The sequence below is a fragment of the Prionailurus viverrinus genome, chromosome A2 (genome assembly GCF_022837055.1).
Source record: "Prionailurus viverrinus isolate Anna chromosome A2, UM_Priviv_1.0, whole genome shotgun sequence".
Taxonomy (NCBI): domain Eukaryota; kingdom Metazoa; phylum Chordata; class Mammalia; order Carnivora; family Felidae; genus Prionailurus; species Prionailurus viverrinus.
Genome location: NC_062562.1, coordinates 35,681,384 through 35,695,375, shown reverse-complemented (window position 1 = coordinate 35,695,375; position 13,992 = coordinate 35,681,384). Strand labels below are relative to the sequence as shown.

At 42.2% G+C, this 13,992-nt stretch overlaps 1 protein-coding gene across 9 annotated transcripts in view; it reads left to right on the top strand.

Annotated features, from left to right (window-relative positions):
- The window catches only part of FRMD4B (FERM domain containing 4B), a 324,549-nt gene that overhangs the window by 307,126 nt on the left and 3,431 nt on the right, over positions 1-13,992 (top strand). For all 9 annotated transcript variants that reach the window (XM_047850185.1, XM_047850187.1, XM_047850186.1 and 6 more), the window contains 4 exons: positions 2,325-2,469; positions 5,449-5,568; positions 6,743-7,554; positions 10,658-10,790. In XM_047850185.1, the coding sequence (XP_047706141.1) occupies positions 2,325-2,469; positions 5,449-5,568; positions 6,743-7,554; positions 10,658-10,790 (1,210 nt within the window). The remainder of the gene's footprint in view (positions 1-2,324; positions 2,470-5,448; positions 5,569-6,742; positions 7,555-10,657; positions 10,791-13,992) is intronic.

Here is a 13,992-nt window from a genome sequence, read left to right as displayed (position 1 = left end):
GGGGCTCGAACCCACGAACCATGAGATCATGACCTGAGCTGAAGTCAGACGCTTAACCAACTGAGCCACCCATTTTATTTTATTTTTATTTTATTTTTATTTTACTTTACTTTTTATTTTATTTTACTTTTAACTAAGCGCCATGCCCAATGTGGGGCTTGAACTTACGATCCTGAGGTTGAGAGTTGCACGCGCTACCTACTGGGCAAGCCAGCCTCCGCTCTATAGGATTTTTTTTTTTAATTTTTTTTTTAACGTTTATTTATTTTTGAGACAGAGAGACAGAGCATGAACGGGGGAGGGTCAGCGAGAGGGAGACACAGAATCTGAAACAGGCTCCAGGCTCTGAGCTGTGAGCACAGAGCCCAACGCGGGGCTCAAACTCATGGACCGCGAGATCATGACCTGAGTCGAAGTCGGCCGCTTAACCGACTGAGCCACCCAGGCACCCCTCTATAGGATTTTTTTAAACATTTATTTTATCTTGAAGTGATTACAGGTTCACAGGGATTTGTGTAAATAATACAGTCTTTCACTCACCTTTTCCCAATGGTGACATCTTATATATTTGGAGTCTAATCTCAAACCAAGAAATATAGTGTAAACTTCGATTATCACTGTATTCTGGATAGCTAGGAGTTTATTTTATTTTCCTTAGGAAGACATACACATTTTGGAAATTGGGTCACATGTCATTGTGTTGGTTTCATAGAGGAAGGCCATTAGTGTTGTGATGGCCTGTGTTCCACACATTTCCTGATGGAATGGATTTTGTATCAAGTGATAGAGTATTTCTTTGTAATCCTTTGTGCTTAGGCAGAGGAGTGGCTACCTGAATGACATGATTTAAAGAATTTTGGGGGGCGCCTGGGTGGCGCAGTCGGTTAAGCGTCCGACTTCAGCCAGGTCACGATCTCGCGGTCCGGGAGTTCGAGCCCCGCGTCGGGCTCTGGGCTGATGGCTCAGAGCCTGGAGCCTGTTTCCGATTCTGTGTCTCCCTCTCTCTCTGCCCCTCCCCCGTTCATGCTCTGTCTCTCTCCCAAAAATAAATAAAAAACGTTGAAAAAAAAAATTTTTTTTTTAAATAAAAAAAAAAAAAAGAATTTTGGGAAACTGCTACCCATACTGTTTTATCTCCCCCAGCCCCGCCCCACCCCAAGTGTTACGGTGCATGAAACTCCAGCATTCCCAAATTCTTTCCTTGAGCTGAAATTGGGTCATGCTTGCCATTCCTCTTTGAAAATGCACACGTCAGTGGGGAGGGCATAACAAGGCTCTCATGACTCAGCATCGATCAGTTATATTACTTTCAATGACAGGATGAGCCTCTCTGGTCAGTCAAAGAGGCCGAAGAACTTGAAAGGTGAACAAAGTGATCCACTCCAGCTTCATAGGATAGCTTCCCTTTGGCCTTTTACACACTAGGGTTTTTTGTTGTTTGTGGTGGAAGGAAGGGTCTTTTTTTTTTTTTTTTTAACGATTATTTATTTTTGATAGAGACAGAGCACAAGTGGGGGAGGGGCAGAGAGACGGAGACACAGAATCCGAAGCAGTCTCCAGGGTCTGAGCTGTCAGCACAGGGCCCGGTGCGGGGCTCGAACTCAGGAACTGTGAGATTGTGACCTGAGCTGAAGTTGGACGCTTAACTGACTAAGCCCCAGGAGCTCTTTAATATAACTCTCGAAAAGCTCTAGTATCACCCATTCCACCTGAGTAGTTTCTTTGCTCAGAGTGGCACCTACTGAATTGGCAAAAGTTGGATCAGGCCCCACACGAGTACAGTTGACCCTTGAACAATGTGGGGGTTGGGGTGGCCACATCCCCCATAGTTGAAAATCTAAGTATAACTTTTGACTCCCTCCCAAACTTAACTACTAACAGCCTACTGTTGGCAGAAGCCTTCCCATTAACTTAAACAGTCAATTAACACATATCTGTTACATGCATTAAATACTGTATTCTTACAGTTACGTAAGCTAGAGAAAGGAAAATGTTATGAAGAGAATCCTAAGGAAGAGAAAGTACATTTGCAGTGCTGTACTATATTTAAGAAAAAAAATTCGTGCTTATGTGGACTCATGCAGTTCAGACCTGAGTTGTTCAAGGGTCAGCAGTATTCAGTAATTTCTTTTTTCTAGTGTATAAAGTACAAAAATAAATTTCCTGAAAGTAATACACTTCCAAAACCATCTGTGGAAAAACTGTATGTTCACCAGGTCTTCTGATTTGGTTTTTGTTTTTTTGTTTTTGTTTTTTGAGTGCTGGCAAGCTTTCATTATCTATTTACCTACTTATTTATCCATTCATTAATTTACTTACTATAGCTGATGCCTTCACTCTTGCTGGGCAGCGACCAAGTTCAGTACCTCATTCTCCAAGAATTCTTCCCCCCAAGTCTCTCGGTATTGAGCGAATCCATTTCAGAAAGTCGTCTGTCAATGAACAGTTTGTGGATACCAGGCAGTCCAGGTGAGAAGTCACATCATCAGTATCCTCACAGCCATGAGATCTTACCTTCAAAATGGTTCAGCCTTTTTGACATTACCCTATTTGTCCTTTCAAAAGGGATTCTCTTTTAAAACCAAAGCCTAGAAACTAACCCCATCATTTGTTGTTGACAGCAAGTGCAAGTGTTTCTAAGAGATCTTTTCAAAGCATTTGGCAGTTTCCTATATTTTAAAGTCTGTTTGATTTATGTTAGGTTCTAGGGGACCTTATTTATAGTGTGGGTTTGGATATAATGTCCAAAGTTTAGTTTCATAACCCATGGTCTCAGGAAACCGTCATTAAATATCACTCCATCAGTGCAAGTGACAGAAATGACTTCTAATCTTTCAAATAGAAATGAGACTTCAACTCATTTTAATCTGTAAAATAGATGATATGAATTTTTTCTCAAATGTCTCAGGTAAATATTATTAGGCAGTAACACCAGCTTGTAAAAAGATGACGACAGGCCAGTGATTCTCAGAATTTGACTGTGTGGATCAATACTATTTAAAAAAGAAAAAATAAATAGGGCCCAAGATAGGATTACCAAATGTTTACTCTGGCTACTCAGAATGTTCAAATAACAATACTATGATTTCACGGGGGAACAAATGACATTAAATAAAAAATACAGCCATTGTCATAAAACTAAGATGATGAAGTTAACATTTTGGACACTTACGGTACGTCAGACACTGTCCAAAGTGTTTTAATATCATTACGTTTTACGGAGAAGCACACCAGGGACCAGAAAGCTTGAGTGACCTGTTGGGTTCATCAACTAGTAAATGTTGGAGTCAAGATTTGAACCTCAGCAGCGTCACTCCAAAGCCTGTGATGTGATTTTTAGCTAGCACGTGACACTGCATCTCAGCAAAGGTAGAAGTTTGTCTTAAAATATAGGAAGATTGTTTAGATTAAGTAATTCTTCCCTATGAAAATAAAGCTAGCGCTTTGTTGTATTTCTCATTTCTCAAAGACCAGTGACAGCTTTTATCACCTCTCAGCCCCAGTTGTCAGCATTTAGAACTGTTGCCTTAAGTAATAGAAATCCAAGTGTTTAGAGCTCTGCTGGCCAGTTGAATTAAAAGTAAATAAAATTAAAAATTCACTTCCTCAGTCATGCTAGCCATATGTCAAGTGCTAATAGGCACATGTGGGCTAATGGTAGAATATTGGACAGCACAGATACAACACATTTCCGTCATTGGATAGCAGTGGACAAGTGTATTTATTATATTAGGGAAAACAAAGCTATTGCAGCAAAAGGGAAAAAATTATAACCAGAAATCTTATCTTAAAAATTATTATACCTACTTCCTTAATAGCTTAAGATAGGTTTGCTCTTTGATCCAGCAATCTGACTTAGAGGAATTTTTCCTGTTGAATTAGTTAACTACAGGATGCTCATCACAGCACTGTTTACATCAGTGACAAACTGAAAATAACCCAAATGTTTAACTAGTAGATTGTTTAAATATGTTACAAGTCCTTACAGTGGAAGGCTAAACTGTCATTAAAATAACATTGTAGATGAATATTAACCAACAAAGAACATTAGATAGAGGTGTTTTGGGTTTTTTTTTTTTTAATGTTTATCTATTTTTGAGAGAGAGACAGAGCACCAGCAGGGAGGTGCAGAGAGAGAGAGAGGTGGGGAGACACAGAATCCAAAGCAGGCTCCAGGCTCTGAGCTGTCAGCACAGAGCCTGATGCGGGGCTCAAACTCGCGAACTGCAAGATCATGACCTGAGCTGATGTCGGACGCTTAACCGACTGAGCCACTCAGGTGCCCCATAGATAGAGTTCTTTTTAAATGTGGGCTTTGAAAGAGAATATACAGTAAGATCTTATTTTTTTATTGTTAAAAACTGTAAATGCTTGTAAGTAAATATGCTTAGTAAAAATATCTGAAAATATTCAGTGTTGACTGGCTATATCTGAGGTTCAAGATTATAGACATTTAAATTTTTCTTGTTTTTAATCTGTATTTTCAAAATTTTCTGCAATGAACTTGTGCTTTGGTGCTAGTAAAAATGTATTCAAAGTCATGTTTAATTAAAAAACTGACTTCAAGTTGTGCTCTCACCATGTTAGAAAGTGGACAGAGTGATTTGAGTATGTTGCCTTTTCATCCACGGGCCTGAAAACAACAACCCACTGGCCAAATTCATCCTGCCACCTGGTTTGTGTGGCCTGTGAGCTAAGAATGGTTTTTGTACTTTTAAATAGTTGGAGGGGAAGTCAAATGTGAAGATTATATGAAATTTGGCTTTTAGTATCCACAGCCAAGCTTTACCAGTACACAGCCACTCCCATTCACTTACATCTTGTCTACACTGCTTTTGTACTTCAGGGACAGAGTGAAGCAGTCAAGACAGGGCCATCTGACTGGCAAAGCCAAAAAAATTGACTATTACACTCTTTACAGAAAAAGGCTTTGCTGCCCCTGCTCTAGTTGGTTGATTTTTCTGTTTGTTGTTTGTTTGTTTGTTTGTTTGTTTGTTTGTTTGTTTGTTTGTTTGTTTTGAGAGAGAGAGGAGAGAGCATGAGCCGGGGAGGGGCAGAGGGAGAGAGAGGGAATCTTAAGCAGGCTCTGTGTTCAGCACAGAGCCGGACGCAGGACTCGATCCCATGACTATGAGCCGAAATCAAGAGTCTGATCCTTAACTGACTGAGCCACCCAGGCATCCCTCTAGTTGCTTCCAGTCTCTTTTATTCAGTATACTCTTTTAAAAAGTTTTTTAAATTATTTTCCTTCCTATTTATGACTCAGAGAGATCACTCATGTTTCCCCTCAAATTCACCTAGGACATAACAGGCTACTAAGACACCCTTCCCAGTTTCCTCCTATGCTCCCTTCCTTCAGCTTCCAGTAAGTTTCAAAGCACCTTATGATGTTTGCCAGAGATGTGGGGAGGCTCATCATTTCTGCAATTCTTCTCTTTACCATCACAGGGAAATGCTGTCGACACACAGCAGCCCTTACAGAACCCTGGAGAGGCGGCCCCAAGGAGGACGCAGCATGCCCACCACACCGGTTCTCACCCGCAACGCCTACAGCAGCAGCCACTTGGAGTAAGAGCGCTTCCTTCCAGTTACTTGGACTCTGCTGATTTTTGCTTCAAAGTTTTGCTTTACTTTCTTGTGTTTTTTAATCATTTTAAGGGACTTGAGGCAGCAAGACTATTTTACGGGTCTACATTTTCAATGTACTTTTTCTTTTAAGTTTACTTATATATTTTGAGATGGAGAAAGAGAGAGAGAACAAGCGGATGAGGGGCAGAGAGAGAGGGAGACAGAGGATCCAAGGCAGGCTCTGTGCTGACAGCAGAGAGCCCGACACCGGACTCGAACTCATGAACTGTGAGATTGTGACCTTAGCCGAAGTTGGATGCTTAACTCGCTGAGCCACCAGTCCCTACTGCGTGTACTTTCAAGTACAAAGGAAATGTACTTGAAAATATCCTTTGTTCGAATAGATATTATATTTTTGTAGGTATTATATTTTAATTGTAAATATCAGATACCATTTAACCCCCTCATTTTCCAGAGGCGGAAGCAAGGTTGAGAGAGGTTAAATGTCTTACCCAAGCTGGCACAGCTGGGAAATGGCAGAGCCATAACTCAGCCCAGTTATGTCTGGCATCAGAGCCAGACTCTCCCCCATGCCGTGCTGCCTTCACCTTAGTCTGTCTCCTGCTATCCCGTTGGAGGAGAGGAACCTCCCAAGACCCATTGGGTTTTTTTTTTTTTTAGGCTTTGATACAAGTTGCACATCATCAATTTATCTTCCCTACCCTCGAGTAAGGCTGTGGATTGCACAATTTATAGAACCTGGTTCTTTTCGCATTTGGACCGTGACAGTGAACTTGCATGGGAACCAATGGATTATGTGAACAAATGGATTCTCTTGTGCAGTCTGCTTTGGAAACCTTAAAAGTTTCCATTTGTTTGTTTTGAGAAGGGGGGCAGAGGGAGAGGGAGAAGGAGAGAGAGAATCTTAAGCAGGTTCCACCCCCATGGCAGACCCTGACACAGGGCTCGGTCTCACAACTGTGAGATCATGACCTGAGCTGAAATCAAGAGTTGGACACTCAGCTGACTGAGTCACCCAGGCGCCCATGGAAACCTTAAAAGTTTTATAGTAATTCAAGGGGTGATTAAATCCTTCAACCATGTCTTTGGGTTTTTAATTTCCATCCTCCTTTCCTTGATTCTCTGTTACAAGTTCGCCTTTCTCCTCTTGCAGACCGGAATCTTCTTCCCAACACTGCCGCCAGCGGAGTGGAAGCCTTGAGTCTCAGTCCCACCTGCTGTCTGAGATGGACAACGATAAGCCATTTTTCTCCCTCTCCAAATCCCAAAGAAGCAGTAGTACGGAAATCCTGGATGACGGGTCTTCCTACACCAGCCAATCAAGCACAGAGTATTACTGCGTGACGCCTGTTGCTGGCCCCTATTACACTACTCAGACTCTGGACACTCGTGCCAGGGGCCGGAGAAGGTCTAAGAAACAGAATGTTTCGACTTCAAATTCAGGAAGCATGCCCAACCTAGCACAAAAGGATAGTTTGAGGAATGGCGTCTACACAAACAGTCAGGAACAACCTTCTTCTAGTTACTATATTGCCGGGTACACACCATATGCAGAGTGTGACCTTTATTACAGTGGCGGCTATGTCTATGAGAATGACACTGAGGGACAGTACAGTGTCAATCCTTCCTACCGGTCCTCGGTCCACTATGGATACGAGCGCCAAAGGGACTATAGCAGGTCCTTTCATGAAGACGAGGTCGACCGGGTACCCCATAACCCATATGCAACTCTCCGGCTGCCCAGGAAGGCTGCAGCTAAGTCGGAGCACATCACCAAAAACATCCACAAGGCCTTAGTTGCCGAGCACCTGCGTGGCTGGTACCAGCGGGCCTCTGGACAGAAGGATCAGGGGCACAGCCCCCAGACTAGCTTTGACTCAGACAGGGGATCGCAGAGATGCCTGGGGTTTGCTGGGCTGCAAGTACCCTGCTCTCCCAGCAGTCGGACATCTTCCTACTCTTCAGGTAAGAATATGGCGGAGGCGCTTGATACCCAGATTGAATTTACCTCATGCCCACTGCCCACCCGCCCCCTAAACCACTCCCCTCAGGGATCATGGGACCAGTACCCAAGGTCATGAGCTGGGTAGCCGTTCTGTGGCACCACAGTAAGAATTGCCAACTTAAAAACAGTTCGTCTCTCTAGCTTTCCAAAGAACACAGCCCACAGGAGTCTGATGGAGCAAGTTGTAGATTCAAATGCAGCAGATACTCATTGAGCACTTACTCTATGCCTCTCGGTGTTGGGGGCTTTCAGATATTGTATCTTTTCTAGGTCTTACCTTGATAGCCACATCTCATAAAAGTGTTCTGGTCACGGATGTTTGGTATATTCAAAAGCAGAGTAAACCCTTCGGGTAAGCAGAAAACATTAGGATTATACACCCTTCCCTGTTCACCAGCAGGAACTTGATCATCTAAAGGCAGTTTAGTTTGAATGTTCAGGTAGCTACGTGAGGCTCCTAATAATTACGAGGGGAGCCAGCATTTAATAAACACCGTTCCTGGCACTGTTCTAAGTACTTGCATGCCTTGACTCAATTCAGTAATCCTTTAGACTTTACTTTATGGCTGCTTTAAGGGATTCTCCAAGATAATTTTGATTAGAGATATTCCCTTCAGGCATTGACTTTGGCCCCTCCATCCACTAAAACCCGTGAAGAACTTTCTGCTTACCCCCATGCCCCCCAGCTGTGCGAGCTGTCCTCAGTAGAGAAGTGGGGAGAAAGAGGAGTATCTGCCTATGGTTTCGTTTATTCAGCAAACAAGCAGGCATATCGCAGATGCTGAGGAGACAACGTTGACACGGTTTCCAGCCTTGAGCACCCAGTCTAGTTAGCAGCCAGAGGAACGTATACAAAGAAAACACTTTTAAAGCTCTACAGCCCTGGACTGTGTGAAAACCTGAGGTCATGCATTCTTGCCCCTGCTTTCAAGCATGACCCCTTAGTAAGACAGCACAGGGATTCCCAACTCATTGAGTAATAAATCTGTGAAAACTGTGTCTTTAAAAGTTTCATAAGCTTGTTGACCAGAGGCATTTCCATGGAGATTTCTATTTGGGTTTAATGTCTCTTCTGTTTGCGTAGGACTTTGGACTTCCGTCAGGGCTTTCCCACTTATTACCATATCTAACATACAAAAAGCGTCCTGTCATGTATTCCTTGTTATTTATGGCTCACGTCTATACAGTGCCTTTCTTCACCCTACAGTTCAGGGCGTTGCATGAGGTTCTTTCAGAAACCAAACCCGGGGATAGTGTTAGAAAGAAAGAACCAAACAAGGAGGACTGAGATGCATAGAGAAGCCCATTGGGGCACAGGGCTGGGGTAATGCCTATTTAAATAGGCCAGAGAGAAGCAGGTGCACCTCCCAAACCACAGCGTTACTAGTGCTTGGCTCAGTGTCTCAGGCAAGGGTAAGAACGGAGTTAATGTTTCCTGATTCAGACCCAGTAGGAGGTTACCTAGTAGCAGCAGGATTCCGCCCCACAGACCAAAAAGCGTTACACTGTAGTAAGGAATCAGAGGGATAAAAGTAGACCTCCTAGAATTCCCTTTTGGAATTTTCTTCATTCCTGTCTACATTTAATAGCTGCAAAAATGTATTACAACAGACACGCACACACGCATCATGGAGAGTTTCCTATTATTTGCCAAATTAGGGGTTTTGTAATTCCTTCCAGCCAGCTGAAGACTCTGTTGATGACTCAGTTTTAGTAGAAATGACAGCCATCGTCTGTTGGCAACTTAACCCTGGGCCACACAGCATGCTCAGTGTTTTATGTGCACTATCCCATTTAATGTATGCAACACTTCTGTACAGTGAGTGCTGTTGTTGTTTATTATGAGTGTCCTAATCTTGCCATGGAGGCAGTTCTAGCTTAGCGAGTTCAAATGACCCTGCCTGAGCCCCAAAGCTAGTAAGTGCTGGAATGGGAATTCTGCCACACCTCTGACACCTTCACCACCAAGCCCGCCAGCCCCTGACTCAGAGTTATGAAACATTCGTGGAAGCTCAAAGTGAGAGAATTACATCTTTGAGTCAAAATCTCAGGGCATCCACGGCCACAGATGAGTTTTGAAATGTGGCTGTCCTACACTGGTCACAGGGGTTTTGTGGGTGTGAGAAAGAAGAGGCGGAGGGTGGCTGCCAGGAACCGAAATGGAGGGGAGCCGGAAGGATCCATGAGCAGTATGGGTCTTGGACCACCAGCCTGCCATTGTGGGCACCTTGTGCGTCCTCAGCATGCGGCAGGACTGGTTTTAGAGGGGGAACAACGAACACCAGTGCGACACATTCACTAGGCTTTGTTCCTGCATTGTGCCCTTGTCTTGCTCCAGTTCAGTCCCTCAGTAGAGCTAATTCTCTTCTTCCTGAAATGCCTCCTGTTCTAATTACCCTCCCCACCCCTTCCCATACACACACACACTTTTTTTTTTTAGGCAAAAAGTATGCATTGATTCTGCTAGTGGCTGATGTTGCCTTGGGCCGAGGAAGAGTCTTATCCCAACAGGTCAATTTATGGAGTGCTTTTCCACCAAAGGCCTCCAAGAGACTCAAACTCGTTGCCTTATCTTTACAAATAAAGCCTTCTATATATCTAGCCACCATAGCCCAAGTGGAAAGACTCTCTTCATATATGAGAATTTTTTTTCTACCTGCCTTTTAGGTTATTTTTTATAGCATGCCTTTCAATTAACTTTATTCTCGTTCGTAATGATATCAATAGTTACCATTTTGGGGTGCTTACTCTATACCAGGCAAAGTGTTAAATATTCTCATATATGACCTTATTTAATCATGATACCATCCCTATACAGGATGTATTTGTATTATCATCCCCGCTTTACAGGCGAAGAAACTAAGGCTTAATGAGAATAAACTATTTGTCCAAGGTCACATGGCCAGTAAGTGACTATACTTGAATAGAAAAGAACTCTGTTGATTATAACCATTGTCTCTTGATCTCTGCACACAGATAATTATAATGTACGTCTAAATGGCCTAAATAATCTTCACTTTGAATATTCTCACTAATTTTGTCTCTTTTCATTTTTATTTCCAGTATCTTCTACAAATGCTTCTGGGAGCTGGAGGACCCAGATAGCTGTAGGGCTATCTGAATACGAGACCCCGGCACATTCTTCCTACACCAGCTGCTATGGCAACATCTATAATCCTTTGCCCTCTCCAGGCAGGTGAGAAAGCAATGCTTCGAAATTCTACTAGCCTATCCCTGGTCAAAAGAATTCAGGAATTCTATGTTATTTTATGAATGCTCAAGGATCATAAGACCATAGCCTATAGGCCCAAACCAGCTGCCACCTGTTTTTGTAAATTAAGTTTTATTAGAAAATGGCCATGTTCATTCATGTACATATTGTCTATGTCTGTTTGTTTTTTTTTTTTTTTAATGATTATTTTTGGAAGAGAAAGAGACAGCATGAGCAGGGGAGGGGCAAAGAGAGAGGGAGACACAGAATCTGAAACAGGCTCCAAGCTCTGAGCCATCAGCACAGAGCCCAGTGCAGGGCTCAAACTCACAAACTGTGAGATCATGATGTGAGCCGAAGCCAAATGCAGAACCAACTGAGCCACCCAGGAGCCCCATATCTCTCTGGTTGTTTTTGTGTATCAGGCTTTTAAACAAAAGGTTTGTTCACTCCTAATCTAGATCATTCAAATTTGACTCTATTCCTAGACATGTGTACACTAAAATCTGTGTCTGAAGGGTTTTTTTTTAAATCGAAGTGCTTAAAACCATAGTATAGATAATATCCATTTAAGACTCTTCTGAAACCTTGTAGGAAAGATATCTCTACCCCAGAAAAAGTTGCTCACACCAAAATTCCTCATAGACAGTTGGTAGGCTTGATTTCAAACATTTGCTGCCTTTTTGTGTCTGACCCTGTGTTCATTAAGAAGCTACAGACACAGCCAGCTGTTCTATTTATAATCATGGTTCTTTGTAAACATTTGGAGGAAATGTACAAGAACAATTTGTTAAAATGCAGTTTTTAAAAAGATTGCAAACTCTGCATTACACGTTTTTCACTTCTTGGGATATGCATGATGAGTTAAGTTTGAAGAGGTCACGTCTCCCTGTCACTTTTCACAGAATATAATTCAAACCCATGGTGCCAAGAAATGAGCATTTTCTGTTTGTTTTTATTTAAATTTGCTTGAGGCCAAATTGCTTCAGGCATAGGGAGACTTCTACAGATAATAACTTATAAAAGTGTCTATCCTGTTGATTTTAAGAGTTTAGTTTCTTGCTTTCCTTTTTTTTAATTTCAATTTTTATTTAAATTCTAGTTAGTTAATATATATGGTAAAATTGGTTTCAGGTGTCCAATTTAGTGATTCATCACTTCCCTACAACACCCAGTGCTCATCACAACAAACACCCTCCTTAATATCCATCACCTATCTAGCCCATCCCCCACCCACCTTTCCTCCAGTAACCCTCAGTTTGTTCTCAGTAGTTAAGAGTCTCTTATGGTTTGCTTCCCTCTCTCTCTTTTTTTCCCCCCTTCCCCCTATGTTCATCTGTTTTGGTTCTTAAATTCCACAAATGAGTGAAATCATAATTTAATAAATTACTCAGTGTTATAAGCGAATTAGAGCTATTCAACCCCCAAAGCCTTTTTTTTCTTCTCCATGCTCAATGAGAGTTTTTCTTGGCTGGACCTGTTAGGTCAATTGTCTCAACTCAACAGAGGGTGTGCTCAAAATAGAATGTCAGTGAAAATACACCTCAGAGGACTTCATATATCTTGGGGTTTTGTAAATAATGCAAATGAGTTAGGAGCAAGAACTAAAATGGCTTTGGCCCAAAATTGGAGCTGAAGGTTTTCGATTCAGTTCTCATCATTTTGTATAGTTCATTTGCAAATTTTTTTCCTATTTATATACTTTTACTTTCCTTTTTTGTTGACTGAGTTAGACACAACAGAAAACAATCAGCACGTAAGACGGTTCTAAAATCCTTGACACCACTTTCACTGGACTCGGGAAGGTACTAAACATTTTTAGAGAAAATGTGTTTTTGCCAAATGTGCCTTTCTATTTCAGCCAGCCCAAGATGGCTTGACACGGGAGTCTGACGTCAGAGGGGCGGCGACGTACAGGAAATGAGAAACTATTTAAAGATCCCTATTGTGTGCATTATATGAGCTCACTATGGAAACTTAGGAAAATGATAAAGGGATAAATAAGTAGGAAATAATTTACTTATAATTCCACCATCTAGAGGTAGTCTCTGTTAGCATCTTGACACATTCCCCCATTTTTCTGTATCCATTTTTAACGTGGTTGTAATGATAAACTTATGTACGATTGTACATCTTTCATTGTCTATGAATCCCAGGTTTTTTACTTAATATCACAACATACACATGTGCTCATATTTTTTAAAACTTTTTTTTTTTAATTTTTTTTCAACGTTTTATTTATTTTTGGGACAGAGAGAGACAGAGCATGAACGGGGGAAGGGCAGAGAGAGAGGGAGACACAGAATCGGAAACAGGCTCCAGGCTCTGAGCCATCAGCCCAGAGCCTGACGCGGGGCTCGAACTCACAGACCGCGAGATCGTGACCTGGCTGAAGTCGGACGCTTAACCGACTGCGCCACCCAGGCACCCCTTTTTAAAACTCTTTAAGCCTTGTTTCATGGGAGCAACATGATATTCCCCTCATAAATATGCCATACTTTATTTCCTGTATTTTGAATTTTTAGATTTTTTGTTTCATTATGATTCATTGTAATGCTGCTGTTAACATCTTTCTACAAAATATTTGTCTCAATCTCAGATTATTGCCATAGGATACATTCCAATAAGTAGAATTAATGGGTTAACTTGAAAAATGTATTTTTTGAAGCCCTTGCTTTCCAGAAAGATTTGCCAGTTTACCCTCCCTACCCTCCCAGCAACAGAGGTACAGGTGTGCTTATTTCCATCTGTTTGCCTATTGAGGATTTTTTTTAATGTTTTTATTTCTTACTTTTGAGAGAGAAGGAGAGAGAGTGAGCGCATGCTCTGCGCAAGCGGGGGAGGGTCAGAGAGTGAGGGAGACAGAGGATCCGAAGCAGGCTCCATGCTGACAGGAGAGCTCGATGCATGGCTTTTTTTTTTTTTTTTTTTTTTTTTTTTTAAATTTTTTTTTCAACGTTTATTTATTTTTGGGACAGAGAGAGACAGAGCATGAACGGGGGAGGGGCAGAGAGAGAGGGAGACACAGAATCGGAAACAGGCTCCAGGCCCCGAGCCATCAGCCCAGAGCCCGACGCGGGGCTCGAACTCACAGACCGCGAGATCGTGACCTGGCTGAAGTCGGACGCTTAACCGACTGCGCCACCCAGGCGCCCCTCGATGCATGGCTTCAACTCATGAACCGTGA